The 19,154-nt window shown below is 42.2% G+C and overlaps 1 protein-coding gene and 1 pseudogene across 1 annotated transcript; one reads left to right on the forward strand and one right to left on the reverse strand.

Annotated features, from left to right (window-relative positions):
- Positions 1-237: 237 nt before the first annotated feature.
- Positions 238-2,134, reverse strand: LOC103128327 (GTPase RhebL1-like; annotated as a pseudogene).
- An 11,655-nt stretch (positions 2,135-13,789) lies between these two features.
- Positions 13,790-17,852, forward strand: LOC103128076 (PRAME family member 27-like). Its single transcript, XM_016195157.2, has 4 exons — positions 13,790-14,073; positions 14,503-15,084; positions 16,663-17,176; positions 17,727-17,852. Exons 1-4 carry the CDS (start codon positions 13,790-13,792, stop codon positions 17,850-17,852), a joined length of 1,506 nt encoding a protein of 501 aa, XP_016050643.2.
- Positions 17,853-19,154: the final 1,302 nt, after the last annotated feature.

Raw genomic sequence — 19,154 nt, forward strand, 5'->3', positions numbered from 1 at the left:
AAAAGAAAGAAAGAAAAGAAAAGAAAACAGCATTAGGGGTTGGTGCCTATGAGACCTCCTTGCCCCTTTTTGTAAACATTGACATCCAGGCTACTGGAGCCCAGACAAAGTGTGCAAATATGAGAGTACTATTTTGTGTCCAGAGTGCCAGGAACAGTCAGCAATCATAGCAGTCTTGAGGTTCTGGCCCTGCCAGAGCCAGGGGCAAAATCAAAGCGGCTGCCTGTATCCGAGGCCTCACGTGAGAGGGCAGTAGCACTCTAGTCCATAGGAATTCTCCACCCGGGAAATCTCCTGGATGATTTTGGTCATGAGTCATCTGATTCTCTTGAGCAGATGACTCCATATATATTGCACCCCAGGATTCTGCCAACTTCTTCTCTTCAACTGCCTGGACTTCCCTTTCCAGTGAGAGATCTGCCTTACACCCTACTAGCACCACTGGTAGCCGAATTTTCCCGTGGACTTCATATAGCTTTTGGTACAGGCTCTCAATGACTTGGAAACTATGCAGAGAAGTGACAATACACAATCACATGGACCCCAATAACCAGTGAATAGGGCAGAATGCTGTACTCATCCTAAGTCGCTGTATCCACCAGGTGGAAGTGAAATTCATCTATGCCAAAAGTTATTGTCTTGCTGTAAGTATTCTTCACTGTGGGATCATAGTCGTCCAGGAATTTGCCCTCCACAAATTGATGTGCCAAAGATGTCTTTCTTACAGAGAGGTATCTGAGGAGGGCCACCTTCCTGTATCGCACCACCGGCATGGCAGGAGCCGCCCCGCCCCAGGGGCTCGCAGAGCTGCAGGCTGTGTGAGCCCAAAGCCATGATGGTCAAGTTTAGGCAGACGCCACAGCCCGCACTAGAAAGCCGCTCACCTAGCAGCCTTGGGTAAGCAAGATAGAAACCAAAACAAGAGCTGCGCGCGAAGCCGGCCACGTGATCACAACACAACCAGGTTGGGAATGCATACTTTTTCTGAATCTAAAGAATTCAAGAAGGAACAATCAACTCCAAATTATTGCTGCTTACTTCTCCACTTTAGGATTGTTGCAGGAGACTTGCCCCCTACCAAAAAGAAAAGAAAAGAAAAAGAATAAAGAAAGAAAGAAAAAAAACCAAACAAACAAAAAAAATGTTGGCTCAATTCTTTTTTTCCATCTCAGTTGTGAACTTCATCAGAGGTAAAAGCAGTTTATTGGGATCTGGGTTGGCATCCTTGCTCCCCACCTGCAGGGAGGGTACTTCATGAGTGGTGAGGCAGGTCTGCAGGCATCTATCTTTCTCTTTCTCTCTCCATTTCCCCTCCCCTCTGAATTACTCTCTGTCCCATCAAATAAAAACAAAGCAGAAAAAAAAAAAAAAGGCCACCAGAAGCTAAGCCGAGCCCCAGAAATAACCCTGGTGGCAAAAATAAAATAAAATAAAAGGAGTTTAATGGGGAGATATATAGTGGAAGAAATGAGAGATTAAGATAAAAAAATAAAAAAAATTACAACCCCTACCCCAAGGATTAGGAGAAGGCCTGAAGAGCTTCTCCACTGAAAGCTAGAGATCTGGTTTTTATGGGCTTTCCTCTTTCTTCCCATTGTTTACCAGAGGGGGTAAAATATTAAAATATGCATAGTCTGTGCCACTTATGAGTCACTGATTCAGCTTAGGTAATGCTGAGTAGTTACGATGAGCTGCGTTTTGTAGGGAGTCTCTTTCCTCTCACCAAGTGTGAGAGCTAGATTTCTAGATTCACTTCGATTCTCATGAGCAGTGCTGGTGTCATGACAATGCCAAGAATCTTTTCCTCTAAGGGCTCTATGACAACTGAAGAAGTTCATTTGTGTATTAGAACTCCTTTGAAAAGTCCCAGAGATAAGGTTTGAGATGCCTCAGAAATGAGGAGAGAGGAAATGGGGAGCAGGGTGGCCCTGGAGGTGGCACAGCAGACAAAAAGGCTGAAAAAACCACTAGCAACCAGTAGTGGTATATGTCTGGCATCATATATGACAGAGAAATTCTCCCCCCACCCTCTCATAATTAAATACTCATTTGAAAAAAGAAAGGGGGGATAGATAGTATAATAGTTACACAAAGAGACTCTCATGCCTTTGGCTCTGAAGTCCCAGTTTCAATCCCTCGCACCACCATAAGCCAAAGCTAAACAGTGTTCTAGTAAAAAAAAAAAGAAAAAAGAAAGAAAGAGAGAAAGAAAGAAGAAAGGAATGATGTAAATATAGTGATATCCTGGCATCTACTTTATTATTTTTTTTTTACTTTATGTTTTTAACTAGTTTATGATCAAAGAAACTAAGTGTCTTTATTTGGTTTCCACTGTAACCAAATATTACAGTGTTGCACATCAGAAATAGAACTAGGTAGTTAATAATGATATACATATTTATTTATCAATATTTCATTACAATATCCACACGCACAACTTCTCATCCTGAATTTAGAGCAATTACATGTACTTCTGATTCTATCAAACAAATATCTCAAATTGTCCCCTAAAATTCCAGAGTCAAATTCACCCTCACAATCTGGTAGAGCATAGAAATTTGAAGATCCCTTTTTATTTATTTAATAATTTATTATATTTTACTTATTTATTAGAGACAAAGAGAAATTGGGAGGGAGAGATAAAGAGAGAGACAGAAAGTCACCTGCAGAACTGCTTGTTGCCCTCCCTTTAGAAGATGCTCCCAAATATGACAAAGTATATAAGTACCATTAATTGTAAACCTCATCAGTCTGATGTCAGGTCCATATCTATTCACATTCAGCATTGGAGCATGTGTAACCTCTGCATCCCTGTAGGACTGAGCTCACATTCCATGGTCATAGCTAGGAACATTCTAGGCTGCACTCATTGCAGGACCAATCCTCCTTGAATGGCAGAGTATGTTGACTCGGCCTACCCCTCAGAGAGTGGGGCAGTCCCTACCACTGTTGTTCTATATTGAGGGTAAGGTCCTGTAGAGGCCCACAGGAGGGTCCACCATGTTGTTCCTGATGGAGATGATCAGTGGTGGTGGAGAGCTTTCTCTCTTGTTCTTTCTTTCTTTCTTTCTTTCTTTCTTTCTTTCTTTCTTTCTTTCTTTCTTTCTCCTTCTCCTTCTTTTTTAAAAAACATTTATTTATTTATTCCCTTTTGTTTTCCTTGTTTTATTGTTGTTATTGATGTCGTCATTGTTGGATGGGATAGAGAGAAATGGAGAGAGGAGGGGATTGACAGAGAGGGGGAGAGAAAGATAGACACCTGCAGACCTGTTTCACTGCTAGTGAAGCGACTCCCCTGCAAGTGGGGAGCCGGTGGCTTGAACTGGGATCCTTATGCTGGTCCTTGCGCTTCATGCCATGTGCACTTAACCCATTGCGCTACTGCCTGATTCCCTTTCTTCTTTTTTTTATACAAACCTTGACATCCATGATTGGTACTCAGATTCATTCTTCACCTACCTAATGGCATGGGTGTTTTCACATATGCTATGTGAAAGTGACAATTTTTTCACTGCTCTCCAAAAATATTAGACTTCCATTGGCAGTGTCATTGAGTATCAAGGATCTGGAAGTCTATAGCACTTGGATATTTCCTACCCTAAAATTGTTTGCTCATCTGATGGGCAAGATGAAAAATATGAAGAAAACCATATTCTGCTTCTATATACTAACTGCAATCATGAGGCTGGTGAGCAGTCTACATCCCAATCTGCAACTAAGCCACCTGCGAGATTTGAATCTGCAGTCTCTCTCCTTCCTCCAGGGCCATCTGGGCTAGTTCCTCAAGTGGGATTGAAGCCACTGTCTATAACAGTGAAAAAGACACTGGATGTCAAATTCATTATCTCACACTCTGTTCTTTTTTGAAGGGGGATGTCAAATAATCACTCATCCAAAGGCTGGGGAGCAACTTGGCATATGACTTGGGTAAGGGCCACCATGTTAGGAAATTTCTAGTGAAATGTTAACTTGAGTTAGCATGAATTTGTGAATTCTCTAGGGGTAGATATCTAAGATGACTTAGAGTAATGACTAAGTGAAGAGTTATCTGGTTTGCTATTATAGATCCTGCTAGGATCACCTTAACTTCAGTAAAGCAGTGTCTGTGAACAGAGTGCAGGAGAGGTATCATCCATTGCTTAACACAATATTACTGGCAGATTGCCGTGTGAGTTAGCCTTATGTCTTTGAGTCAGTTTCACAATCCCCAGGGTCTCAAAACATGAGCTGTCTGGATTCTTAGGACTGCCCTTCACCTCCCTCTTCCCCTCCCTCCATCCCTATCCCCACCCCCACCACACACAGACACACACACACACACACACACACACACACACACACACACACGGGGGTGGGAGGTGGGGTGGAGAGATGCTAATCTTTAAATGGAGTTTTCTCAAGCCTGATGCCACTATTATGGTCTGTCCACATCATTACAGAAGAAGCATCCTCTCTCCTGCAAGGGAGAGATTATAAAATAATTTCCTCCCTACCCTTAAGGCTGAAATTATCTCCTCTTCTTTGACCATACATACATCTCTAATTTCTTTTTCTTTTTGCCTCCAGGGTTATGACTGGTGCTTGGTGCCTGCACTATGAGTGCACTGCTCTTGGAGGCCATTTTTTCCATTTTGTTGCCTTTGATGCTATTGTTGTTGTTATTATTGTTGCTATTGTTGTTGGATAGGACAGAGAGAAATTGAGTGAGGAGGGAAAGACAGAAAGGGAGAGAGAAAGATAAGATGCCTGCAGACCTGCTTCACTGCTTGTGAAGTGACTCCCCTTCAGGTGGGGAACCGGGGCTTGAACTAGGATCCTTGAGCTGGACCTTGTGCTTTGCGCCATGTGCTGCTATCTGGCTGTGCTAGTGCCCAGTCCCCAGCTCTCAAATTCTAAACTCCATGTAGTAGATTGTCTCGGGTAGGAGAGATAGCAGAGTTATCTAAAAGAATTTCCTGTTTAAGACTCTGACATTCCAGGTTCAATCCCCTGCAAAACCATATAAACCAGAGTTGAGCAGTCCTCTGGTTTAAAAAAAAAAGAGTTGGGTGGTAGCGCAGAGGGTTAAGCACAGGTGGTGCAAAGCTCAAGGACCAGCGTAAGGATCCCAGTTCGAGCCCCTGACTCCCCATGTGCAGGGGAATCCCTTCCCAAGAGGTGAAGCAGGTCTTCAGGTGTCTATCTTTCTCTCCCCCTTTCTGTCTTTCCCTCCTCTTTCCATTTCTGTCTGTCCTATCCAACAACAATAACAGCAATAACAACAATAACATCAAGGGCAAGAAAATGGAAAAAATGGACTCCAAGGCACTACAAATTGCTATTATAGATCCAAGGCACTACAAATTGCTATTATAGATCCTGCTAGGATCACCTTAATGGTGGATTCGTAGTATAGGCACTACTTTCTTTCCCCCTCTGTCTTCCCCTCCTCTCTCCATTTCTCTCTGTCCTATCCAACAATGACAACATCAATAACAACAACAATAGTAACTACAACAACAATAAAAAACAACAAGGGCAACAAAAGGGGGGAAAAGTCTCCCAATCTTAGGAGACTTAGGAGGAGACTCACCTCTTGGATATATCAGTCACAATCTTGGATATATCCATATATACACTAGGGATATGTTCACTGTCCAGTGCCACAGGAATTCAAGTATTGTTACATTAGCTTTTGTAAAAAAAAAAAAAAAAAGAAAGAAAGAAAAAAAGAAAAGGAAAAAGAAAGAAAAGAAGAAAAAGAAATGGCTGTATAGCCAAGCCCTATGCAATGGAAGTCCGAGTATGCCCCCAGTCAACCTTTTAGAAACTATTTTATAGCTATAAGGAGGAGCTGCAAACTTCTATCTTGTTTAATTCTTCCAAAAATCGGCAATGATTTTAAAGTAACAGAATAAGCACTGAGGGCATCAAGTTATCTGGTTTTCTGAGTTGTCAGAGTTTTCCTTAACTTTAGTGAAACAGTATCTGCAAACAGAACATAGGAGAGTTAGTATCTGTTGCCTAACCCAAGTCAACAATGCCAGGTCACCAAGTCAGGTGGCCTCGTCTCTTTGGAGTCACATTTTCACCACCATTAATCAGTGGCTTGCAGATGTGAAATAACTACTTTACCTCACCCTCTCTCAGGGCTCACATTATAAGACTGAACCATCTAAAGCCTGACCCCATGACTGTGGAGCTTATCCTGTCATTCTTCTCTTCCCCCTAGAGGAGAAAGAAAAGGGAATCCCATCCCTGTCTTCAAGGCTTATTTAATATTTTTGGTATGCCCCTCCCACCACACACACTAATTTTTTTTATATATATATATTTTTTTTATTTAAGAAAGGATTAATTAACAAAACCATAGGGTAGGAGGGGTACAACTCCACACAATTCCCACCACCCAATCTCCATATCCCACCCCCTCCCACACACACTAATTTTTAAATTTCACACAGAGAAGTGTCTCATTGTCACATCTCTTCATATGAAAGCTTTTTATGTCACATTTTCTTTTTTAAAATATTTATTTATTTATTTATTTTTTAACCAGAGCACTGTTCAGTTCTGGCTTATGGTGGTGCGGGGGATTGAACCTGGAACTTTGGAGCCTCAGGCATAAGAGTCTGTTTGCATAACCATTATGCTATCTACCCTCCGCCCTTATGTCACATTTTCTTGGTACATTCAGGAGGTTATATTTTTTAAAACTTTTTATTATTTTTATTTACTAGATAGACAGTCAGAATTTGAGAGGGAGGGAGAGAGAGAGAGGGAGAGGGAGAGAGAGAGAGCTGCAGCACTACATCACCACCTGTGAAGTTTCCCCCTGCAGACGGGTACGAGGGGCTAGAACCTAGGTCCCTGAGCATTGTAACACGTGTGCTCAACCAGGTGCGCCACCACCCAGCCCCCAGAAGGTTCTACTAAGGATACCTTAACTCATGGTTTGGGAGGTGATGCAGTGACTAACTAGTGTTGTATGTACTATCATGAGATCTCTAGTATGACTAATGCTGTTTCTTACTCCTTTCTCTTGTAGACAAACAAATAAAGTTAAAAAAATATATGACTCCACCCTGTCCACTCCCCACCCTTTATCTCTTTGGGAGAGTGACCTGACCTTCTGCAGAGAAACCTTGACCTAAGTCTCAGACATCAACCACATTGTCAAAGGTACATTTCCCTTTGTTCCTTGGCTGCACTCAAGAGCTTCTGTTCCATGGGAGTGGTCAAGAAAGTTGTGTTACTTAAATACAACAGGACACTAGGCAGCTATTAAAAATGATGAGATCAACAATAACAAGGGCAACAACAATGGGGAGAAATGGCCTCCAGGAGCAGTGGATTTGTGGTGCAGGCACCAAGCCCCAGCAATAACCCTGGAAGCAAAAAAAAAAAAAAAAAAGATGAGGTCATTTTCTTTGCAATAGCTTGGTCAGAACTTGAAGGAGAAAGCCCAATACTAAATTATCTCATAAGTGGATTTTTAAAATTAATTTAACATTGATTGATAAGATAGTGGGATAAGAGGGGTATAGTTCCATACAATTCAGTTCCCATACAATTCAATTCAGAGTTCCATATTTTCTCCCCTCCACTAGAAGTTTCCCTATTCTTTATCCCTCTGGGAGCATGGACCCAGGATCATTATGGGGTGCAGAAGGTGGGAGGTCTGGCTTCTATAATTGTTTCTCCACTGGACATAAGTGTTGGCAGGTCAATCCATACTCCCAGCCTGTCTCTATCTTTTCCTAGTCGGGTAGGGTTCTGGGGAGGTGGGGTTCCAGGACACAGTGATGAGGTTGTCTGCCCAGGGAAGTCAGGCTGGCATCATGGTGGCATCTGTAACTTGGTGGCTGAAAAAACATTACAATATAAAGCAGAACAACTGTTTAATTATCAGGAATCATAGGTGGAATTTAAGAATAAAGGGCAACTCTGGGGTGGGTGGGTGGGAGAGTTCAGGTCCTAGAACATGATGGCAGAGGACCTGGTGGGGGTTGTATTGTTATATGGAAAAACTGGGAAATGTTATGCTTCTACAAACTATTTTATTTACTGTGGACTGTAAAACATTAATCTCCCAATAAAAAATAAATATAAATAATGAATAAAGGGTAGTAGGTGAGGGAGATGCCATAATGGTTATGCAAACAGACTCTGTCATGCCTGAGGCTCCTATGTCCTGGTTTTAGTCCCTTGCATGATTGTAAGTCTGAACTGAGCAGTGTTTTGGCAAAATAATAATAATAATAAAGGACAGTAAGGGAAAACATAAGGTGAAACTTGGATTGAATGTGGTATATTGCACCAAAGCTAAGAATTCTCGGGAAGGAGGGAAATTGGTAGGATGAACACTGGAGCCCTGGTGTGCTATTGGCTTGGGATTTGAGGTTGGGGGAGGGGTTTCTCAGACACATATCTAGGGGAAATGAGGGTTGTGGCTATTTACCAGAGACTACACTGTAAACTGTTTGGTGTCTCCAAACAAACAAAACCCACATGACAAGTTGTTTTAAGACAATACCACCATTTCTGTTTGTATCCCTCGCTCCCTCCCTCCCTCCCTTTCTTCCTCCCTTTCTCTCTCTCTCTCTTTCTCTTTCTTCACCAGAGCACTGCTCAGCTCTGGTGGTTTATGGTAGTCGGGGAGTAGGGATGGGGTGGGGGTGGGATTGACCTGGGGACCTCTTCTGAGCCTCAGACATGAGGCTCTTTTTGCATAACCATTATACTATATCCCCTTCCAGACACCAACACTTTCAATGAAGTTGTTTTTACTGTAGGACCTTAGATAATTCTTTTTTTTTAAATATTTATTTTATTTATTTATTCCCTTTGTTGCCCTTGTTGTTTTATTGTTGTAGTTATTATTGTTGTTGTCATTGTTGGATAGGACAGAGAGAAATGGAGAGAGGAGGGGAAGACAGAGAGGAGGAGAGAAAGACACCTGCAGACCTGCTTCACCGCCTGTGAAGCGACTCCCCTGCAGGTGGGGAGCCGGGGCTCAAACCGGGATCCTTATGCCGGTCCTTGTGCTTTGCGCCACCTGCGCTTAACCCGCTGTGCTACAGCCCGACTCCCAATTCTTTTTTTTCTTTAATTAAAAAAATCTTTATTTATTAGAGACAGCCAGAAACGGAGAGGGAAGGGGGTGACAGAGAGGGAGAGAGACAGAGAGACATCTGCAGCCCTGCTTCACCACTCGTGAAGCTTTCCCCCTACAGGTAGGGACTGGGGGCTCGAACTATAACATGTGCACTCAACCAGGTGTGCCATGACCCGGCCCTGATAATTATCTTTTTTTAAAGAGAATTTTAATTTGGATCAAGTGTTCAGTGTTGTCAGTTAGGTTTCATTTTCTTTCTCTTTTTTTTTTTAACCAGAGCACTGCTCAGCTTTGACTTATGGGTGGTGCGGAAGGATTGAACCTGGGACTTCAAAGCCTCAGGCATGAGAGTCTCTTTGCATAACCATTGTACTGTCTCCCCCTCCCCAGGTTTCATTTTCTTGATCAATTGTTGATAGAGTAAACCTTTCCCACTGTCACACCCAGGGCTGAGAATGCCTGTATCACTTCTTCTAGCGTTTGCCCTTCTTCCGTAGCCAGTCAACAGCATCAGGTTGAGCCTGATGTAAAGTTTCGAGACCTCCTTTGAATCTGGAGAGGTGGCAGTCATTGACTATGTGGGTCATAGTCTGTCTGTAGCCGCAGGGGCAGTTCCGGTCGTCTCTGGCTCCCCAGCGTGGAACATAGCGGCACACGGGCCATGGCCTGTTCGATAGCGATTGAGGAGGGCCTAGCACGTTATGATTGGGCCCCTGTATCACTAAAACTCAGTTAACTACCTATGAAGCACTTCTAGTCAATGATCTTCCCCACCCCTAATTCTTTCTCTAAGGTGATTGGATATCTGATAGTGAATAGATTAATCCAGGGGAAGGATTACTTTGACTGATTTAGGCCATCTACTCTGATTTCTTGTTTTCTTTAATGAAGCACAGATTAGGGATGTGGAAGGTAAGGTTAGAAAAACCTACCAAAGCTTCAGGAACCAAAGCAGAGAAGCAGAATCTTCCAGCTCTTGAGTATCTCCATTGGTTCATTGAGATTTGACGTCTAAGTACAACTTCAACACAGCTGGTAAGTTTTCCCCCTCCTCCACCCATGTTATCTACAGCAAGTCAGTCCAGTATCATGTACAATGGTTGGAAAGGAGTGTCATTGCCCCCCTCTATCACCCTATCTTGTTTTGTTGCTGCTATCACTGAGTTTCACTGCCACTAGGTCTGTTTCAGGTAGAAAGTGACAGAAGGAATAACAGGAACCAAAGCAAGCCTCAGTCTGGTGGGGACCAGAATCAAAACTGGGTTACTCACCTGGCAAAGCAGGTACCTTCCTGGTGAGATATTATTATTAATTTAATTTTATTTATTTGCCAGAGAGCACTGCTCAATTCTGGTTTATAGTGGTGGTGCTGGGAATTGAACTAGGAAGCTCTGAATGTTGTTTGTATAACTATTATGCTGTCTCTCCAGCGGAGTTCCCTGCCCCACCCCAAGGATACTAATGTCTACAGGAGTCCATAGCTCCTGGTATCTAATTTTATTTTCATTTTACTTTAGTGAAAGGGTAAGAAAGGAGACAGTTGAACAATTCTTTATTACTTGTAAAGCGATCCTGTCCCTGCCAAACGTTCATGTTCCATGTGTGCATAACTCTGGCATATGTGATGCCAGGGATTGACCTAGGGACCTTATAGTTGAGTTCAATATTTTACTTACTGTGCCACTTCCTGGGTTACTTTATTTTTTGAATGTTATTATTTAATTTTTAAATTTTAACCAGATCATTGTAACTTAGGAGTGATCCTGGGAAGTCATTGAGTTATTTTTATTTAATATAATTTATACTGATGATATAATAATGGCTTATAGGATTGTAAAGTTACACAGGTATAATCCTGCATCACATCCGCCCCACAGAAGATAGCCACCATAGTTATCACCAAGTTGTAGAGACAAGTCTTTTTTTTTTCTCAAATTCATTTAGCTCTATTCTCTGTATTCTACATTGAAGGAAACCATCTGGTAGTTGTTTTTCACCTCCTTCCTTTTAATTCTTAATATTATCCTCTTCAGTTACAATTATTTTGTCTTAAAGGACACATATCATGCTTTTTTAATCACAGAGTACTAATTCATTGAACACATACCCTCTAAATTCTTTCTCCAGCCCTTAATCAATAGGTATTTAGGTTTCTTTCACTCCTTAACTATTGTGAATAATGGTACATAGGTACACATATGTATCTTGAAAAAAGTATTTTCTTTTTTAAAAGATTATTAAATTTTTATTTATTCTATTTATTTATTTATTTATTATTATTAAACATAGGAGGAGAGAGAAAGAGCCAGACATCACTTTAGTACATGTGCTGCTGGGTATTGAACTCAGGACCTCATGCTTGAGAGTCCGATGCTTTATTTACTGCGCTACCTCCTGGACCACGAAAATAGTATTTTCATATATGATCTGAACATCTTGCTGCATAACCTTTATGTTGTCTTTTTGGCACACAAAGATTTATTGCCATTAAAAAGAAAAAATATATGTATATTTGTTTGTACCAGTGACATAGCTCATATACTTTGGGGGGAATTGTGATTTTACTAGTAGACTATGTCCTCAGTATATAATTTTATGTTTGTTTTTTTTTCCCTTTCCCCTAGAACACTGATCAGGTTAGGCTGTTTCTGGGGACTGTACCTAGGACCTTTGGTGCATTTAGGCATAAGAGTCTTCTGTGTAATCTGTATGTTGTCTCCCCAGCCAAATTTTTCTTTAATTTTAGCTGTTTTTTAAATTGTTACACCTTTGTTTATTTATTATTGGATAGAGATAGAAATTGAGAGGGGGAGACAAAGAAATATCTGCAGCCCTGCTTCACCACTCGTGAAGCTTTCCCCCTGCAGGTGAGGACGAGGGGCTTGAATCCACGTCCTTGTGCACTGTGGGTTAGCTTATCCAGGTGTGGCCTAGTTTTATGTTGTTTTAAGGAGAGGACAAGATGGAGGAACTGGACTAGGAACCTCTGATTCCTCAAGCATGGAAGTCTATTGTTCCACATCTGGTACTATCTCTTTGGATGATTAATTTGTGTGTGTGTGTGTGTGCAACTGGGACCTCATTTATGTGCTGTTTTATTTTATTTTATTTTATATTTTTACCAGAGCATTGATCAACTCTGGTTTATGGTGGTGTGGGGCATTGAACCTGGGACTTTGGAGCCTCGGGCACTAGAGTCTCTCTGCATAACTATTGTGCTATCTATCCCCGCCCTCTTATGCAATTTTATTGGTCTATTCAGAGAAACCAAGTAGGAGAGACACACCCCAGCACGAGGGTGTCCTCCATTGCCACAGCAACTTTAATGTGATTCCGAGTCAAATCTGGGTCATTTACATGGCACTACAGGTGTCCAACTACAAGAGCTACTTCTCTGGTTCTGTTATTTATTTAAAAAAATATTATTATTATTATTTTCCTCCAGGGTTATTGCTGGGCTCAGTGTCTGCACCATGAATCCACCGCTCCTGGAGGCCATTTTCCCCCCTTTTGTTGTCCTTGTTGTTGTAGCCTCACTGTGGTTATTATTATTGCCATTGTGGATGTTGTTCATTGTTGGATAGGACAGAGAGAAATGGAGAGAGGGGGAGAGAAAGATAGACACCTGCAGACCTGCTTCACCGCCTGTGAAGCGATTCCCCCGCAGGTGGGGAGCCGGGGGCTCGAACCGGGATCCCTACCCAGGTCCTTGCGCTTTGTGCCACATGCACTTAACCCACTGCGCCACCGCCCGGCCCCCGGTTCTGTTATTTATTTAGTGTCTATTACTTGGGCCTTAATATGAAGATCTATGAATAGTTGGGAAGCTAAGGGCTTTCTCATACTTAGAAAATGATGCCTCCAGGGTTAGAGGGAGACCGCAGAATTGTTATGTAAAAAAGGCTTTCTTCTTCCTCTCTTTCTCTCTCTATTGCCACTAGGGTTATCAGAGCTCAGTGCCCACACTCGGAACCCACTTCTCCCAGCAGCTTTTTTTTTTTTTTTTTTTTTTTAAATAAGACAGAAAGAAGTTGAGAGGGGAGGAGGAGATAGAGAGGGAGAGAGACATCTATAGTACTTGCTTCATCACTTGTGAAGCTTCCTCTCTGCAGGTGAATAGTGGAGTTTTGAGCACAGGTCTTTGGACAGTGGTAATGTGTGCAAAAAGACTTTCTTTTTTTAATATTTATTTATTTATTCCCTTTTGTTGTCCTTGTTGTTTTATTGTTGTGGTTATTATTGTTGTTATTATTGATGTCTTTGTTGTTGGATAGGACAGAGAGAAATGGAGAGAGGAGGGGAAGAAAGAGAGGGGGAGAGAAAGACAGACACCTGCAGACCTGCTTCACCACCTGTGAAGCGACTCCCCTGCAGGGGGGGAGCTGGGGGCTCGAACCGGGATCCTTAAGTCTGTCCTCGAACCAGGATCCTTATGCTAGTCCTTGTGCTTTGTGCCACCTGCGCTTAACCCATTGTGCTACTGCCTGACTCCCTGCAAAAAGACTTTCATGCCAGAAGTTCTGAGGTCCCAGGTTTAATCTTCATCACCATCATAAGCCAGAGCTGAACTGTGGTCTGGCCTCTCTCTCCCACTTTATATCATTCATTAAAATAAATAAATAAAATATTAAGAGAAGAAAAAAATGCCTTTTGAAATTTTTTTTCCTGGTTTTCTATTTGAGCAGATTCAGGATGAGTACTTTGGGACCACCTAGTCTTCTGAAACTGTCAGTAGAAAGCCTGCTGAGGGACAAGGACTTGGTCATCCATGTTCTGAAGGACCTTCCCAAGGATCTCTTCCCACACCTATTCTGGGAAGCCTATAATCGTCATTGCAAGGAAATCCTGAAGGCCATGGTGCCAGTCTGGCCCTTCACCTGTCTCCCTCTGGGTGGTCTCCTGTGTCCTGAGATTCCACGTTTGAAAGCAGTGTTGGATGGAATTGATGTCCTTCTTTCCCAGAATGTTTGTCCCAGGTGAGGCTGCAGCAGAGAGCCTAGTAGGGTCATGGGTGTCCAGAAGACTCAGTTGGGTAAGGGAGAGTGCAAGCCCATGGGGTGGTTCAAAGGCTTCTAATACCACTGAGACAGCTCACTGGCCACTGTGGTGCTTCTTTTAAGAGATGCCTTCTGAAGTGTGGGATGACTTAAATACAGGGGAGACTGAGGTAACATCTACTCTGTTCACATCTCAGTGTTACTGAAAGGTTCTAGAAGTAGAGAGTAGAAAAGATGAAAAGGATATAGGAGAGAACAGCAGGAAGAAGGGGTGGTGGTGGTGGTAAGAGATAGTTTCTGTCTGAAAGATGATGGAAAAGAATAGGCGAGTATTCATATCTTTGCAAAAATTCTGAGACCCTGGGTCTAATTTTGTGTTCTTCTACCTATGTCCTGTTTTCCACAAAGGAGGTGTAAACTGCGAGTACTGGATTTACAGGATACTCATACTGGTAAAAAATTCTGGAGTCGGTGGGCTGGAGCCAAGTTTGATGAGGACTCATCGAGGATGGAACTGGTTACTACAAGATGTTCAGAGCATAAAGAGCCCTTATACCTCATAGAAGTGTACATAAACCTTGAGATCAATGACTCGTACTCAGATTTACTCTCAACCTACCTCATTACATGGGCAAAGAAGAGGAAAGCTGTACACCTGTGCCATAAGAAAGTGACAATATTTTCAAAGATCCACAAAAATAAAAATATTATAATTCAGTGTATAAAGCCATTGTGTGTCAATGAGTTGAACATATATGGCACCTGGTCATTCTCTGCCCTGAAAATGTATGCTTATCTATTGGGCATGATGAGAAATCTTACAAGGCTGACTCTTTACATGAACAGAGAGACTGGAATATTCTCTGAAGAGCAAGGAGATAGGAAGCAGATTATCACTCATTTCATCTCTCAGTTCCAGCATCTGAGCCAACTGAGAGAGTTGTATCTGCTATCTCCCTTCATTGAGGGCCATATGGACATGCTGTTCAGGTAGGTAAGAGTGGTATCAAATAATCACCCCAAGGGAGTCGGGCGGTAGCGAGGCGGGTTAAGCGCACGTGGCACAAAGTGCAAGGACCCGTTTAAGAAGTTTAAGAATCCCGGTTTGAGCCCCCAGCTCCCCACCTGCAGGGGAGACGCTTCACAAGCGGTGAAGTAGGTCTGTAGGTGTCTGTCTTTCTCTCCCCCTCTCTGTCTTCCCCTCCTCTCTCCATTTCTCTCTCTCTCCTATCCAACAACAATGACAACAACAGTAACTGCAACAATAAAACAACAAGGGCAACAAAAGGGAATAAATAAATAAATAAAAATCTTTAAAAAAAATCACCCCAAGCACAACTGAGAGACAAACTGTCATGTGATTTGGGAAAGGGATACTATGTTGGAAGGTTACTCATGGGGTCTTCTGTCTTGGAAGGGTAGGTTTACAATTCTTCTAGGAATAGATATATATCTAAGATAACTTAGAAAAACAAACAAGTGAAGGAGATATTAGAGAGGGAACTATACAATTGACTAAAGATCGCCAAAGACAAGTTCTGTGCTCTGCCAGATTGTGTGTAGGATTGAATTTTGCTTGTAAAAGTGTGCTCAGCTATTATCATTAATATACAGGCAGTGCACATTTATGGAGAATAGTATATTAGGTAGCTGAAGATGAGGAATGATACATGCTGACAGGCTTGCTCCTCAGCACGTAGGCTTGTCAGTGAGCTTCTTGAACCTGGAAAGTCCAATAAGACTCAGTGGTACCAGCCATGTTTGCTCTGCTGGCTTCTCACAGATTGCTCACCAACTAGACTAAGGAACACCTAGTGTCCATTGTAGAGACCAGAAGGAAGTACTATCGATTTTACCTCCCACTGTTTAGATCTGTGATGCTCACAGTTGACTGAGATAATGCCAGACTGTCTCTGAGTATGTTATAGGATCCATTCTGTTGAAACATCCTCAAAATAAAGAATTTTTCCTTGCTTTACAGAATAGGTAGAGGAATGTTAGACATTGTGTGAACTGGACCCAGGCAGCAAATGCTGGGAAAAGGACTCATCCTCAAGCACACTGGCATACTGAGTGCTGATTTCCTTCCTTCCTTCCTTCCTTCCTTCCTTCCTTCCTTCCTTCCTTCCTTCCTTCCTTCCTTTTTCCTTCCTTCCTTCCTTCCTTCCTCCCTCCTCCTTCTTTCTTTCTTTCTTTCTTTCTTTCTTTCTTTCTTTCTTTCTTTCTTTCTTCCTTTCTTCTTTCCTTCTTTCCTTCTTTCCTTCTTTCTTTTCTTTATACCAGAGCACTGTTCAGCTTGTGGTGGTGCATGGGATTGAACCACCCGACCCCTCTCAGTTTTCCACATAACAATTCAACCCCTTCTAGGTCCTCCTCTGCCATCATATTCCAGGATCTAGAACCCCTCAACCCCACAGTCTTTTACTTTAGTGCAATGCACCAACTGAATGCTGACTTTCATCAAATGGTTAGAGCAGCCTTTACTGTAGATTTACAACTACCTATATTGAGGGACACCAACTATTCGTTCTTAATTCTCCAGCACTAACAGCTCCCTTCTTTCCCTAGGTGCCTCAATACTCCCTTGGTAGCCCTCTCAATACTTTACTCTACTGCTCTTAAATCAGATATGATACACATGTTCCAGAGCCCACACATCACTCAACTGAAGGATCTGTGTCTACGAGGTGTCTCCTTGACCTCTTTCAGTGAGTCCTTGAGAGCTCTGCTGGAGAAAAGTGCGACCACCCTCCAGTACCTGGACTTATACTTATGTGGACTCAATGACTCCAACCTTGAGGCCATGCTTCCTGCCTTGAGCTGCTGCTTCCAGCTCAGGTTGCTTCGTCTCCATGGGAATCAGCTGTCCATGGCTACCCTGGAGAAGCTACTGCGCTGTACTGCTGGGATGAGCAGTTTAGGTTTTGAAGTATATCCTGTCCCTCTGGAGAGTTTTAGCTCTCATGGGACAATAAGTCCTGTGTCACTTCATGAATTCTGTTCTCAATTCTTAAAGATCCTGCAGGACTTAGGACACTCTAGAACCATTATATTGAGGCCTAATCCCTGTCCTTATTGTGTGGTAAGTTTTCATGACTGGGAGATGATGCAATACTGTTTTCATTGTGCACATTACTCTACAAAGGTGTCTTTTGTATTCTGATAATGCAATCTAACATCTTTGTGCCTCCATGTAAACCCAACCACTACTGTCAAAAGATGACACACAGTTGGAGCAAGGCTGAAGGGAGTGAAGTTGACTCTGGATTTCAAGGAATCTTTTTCACTGAAAATTGATAACCAATAGACACACAGAATAAGCAGATTGGAAACTTCTGTATACAAAGATTGCTAAGATATATCTCCATATAAATAAAGGACTTTTACTGCTGCATAAAGATTTGTTAAGGGTTACTACATTCATTCCTGAAGCTCTATAGGGCCCCTAGTGAAGAGAGAACTTCTTTCTCATTCTGCTGAGCTAATTTCTTACTCAGGTCTTAAAGATCTGGATGGAATTTTCAGATAGAACATGAAAGAGAGAGAGAGACGACAGCACCAAATACTCCCTCAGTGCAGGGAACCAGTTTTGAAATTAGTTGACTTTATGGCAAAGGTGACCTATTTTTCAGCTTCCAGTTCTTATGTTTCTAGTTCAGAAACAAGTAACAGATTTCAAGAATCAAAGTTCCCCTGCTATATGGAAAATGTATTATAACAGTCCATTTACATTAATACATGATCCAAAACAGGTCTAAACAGAAGGCACTCATGCAAAGGCCCCTGTTGAGAATTTTTGTCTGGAACTGCTGGGCTTGGGACCTAGATATGAACTTCATTTCCTGTAAATAAGGAGTCTGATGGTCACTCTTCTGTTGGGATCTTGTAGGATCCAGTGAAACGAGAATTTTTTTCCCCTGGTATTTTTTATATACTAAGAACTCTCTATATAGACTCTTTTCCTTTTTTTAAAATTTTTATTTATAAAATGGAAATACTGACCAGATCATAGGATAAAAGGGGCACAATTCCCACCACCAGAACTCTGTATCCCACATCCTCCCTTGATAGCTTTCCTATTCTTTAACCCTCTGGGAGTATGGACCCAGGATCATTATGGGGTGCAGAAGGTGGGAGGTCTGGCTTTTGTAATTGCTTCCCTGCTGAACATGGGCATTGTCAGGTCGATCCATACTCCCAGCCTGTCTCTCTCTACCCTAGTGGGGCAGGGCTGTAGGACACATTGGTGGAGTCATCTGCCTGGGAAGTCAGGTTGGCATCATGGTAGCATCTGGAACCACATGGCTGGAACCTGGTGGCTATTTTAAGATACAAAGCAGAACAAATTACATATATAAAGAGCTTGCCAGACTCAACAACAAGACAACAAATAACCCCATCCAAAAACGGGGGGAGGACATGGACAGAATATTCACCACAGAAGAGATCCAAAAGGCCGAGAAACACATGAAAAAATGCTCCAAGTCTCTGATTGTCAGAGAAATGCAAATCAAGACAACAATGAGATATCACTTCACTCCTGTGAGAATGTCATACATCAGAAAAGGTAATAGCAGCAAATGCTGGAGAGGGTGTGGGGTCAAAGGAACCCTCCTGCACTGTTGGTGGGAATGTCAATTGGTCCAGCCTCTGTGTAGAACAGTCTGGAGAACTCTCAGAAGGCTAGAAATGGACCTACCCTATGATCCTGCAATTCCTCTCCTGGGGATATATCCTAAGGAACCCAACACATCCATCCAAAAAGATCTGTGTACACATATGTTCTTGGCAGCATAATTTGTAATAGCCAAAACCTGAAGCAACCCAGGTGTCCAACAACAGACGAGTGGCTGAGCAAGTTGTGGTATATATACACAATGGAATACTACTCAGCTATAAAAAATGGTGACTTCACCATTTTCAGCTGATCTTGGACGGACCTTGAAAAAATCATGTTGAGTGAAATAAGTCAGAAACAGAAGGATGAATATGGGATGATCTCACTCTCAGGCAGAAGCTGAAAAACAAGATCAGAAAAGAAAACACAAGTAGAACCTGAA

The sequence above is a fragment of the Erinaceus europaeus genome, chromosome 11, assembly GCF_950295315.1.
Source record: "Erinaceus europaeus chromosome 11, mEriEur2.1, whole genome shotgun sequence".
In the NCBI taxonomy this organism is placed as follows: domain Eukaryota; kingdom Metazoa; phylum Chordata; class Mammalia; order Eulipotyphla; family Erinaceidae; genus Erinaceus; species Erinaceus europaeus.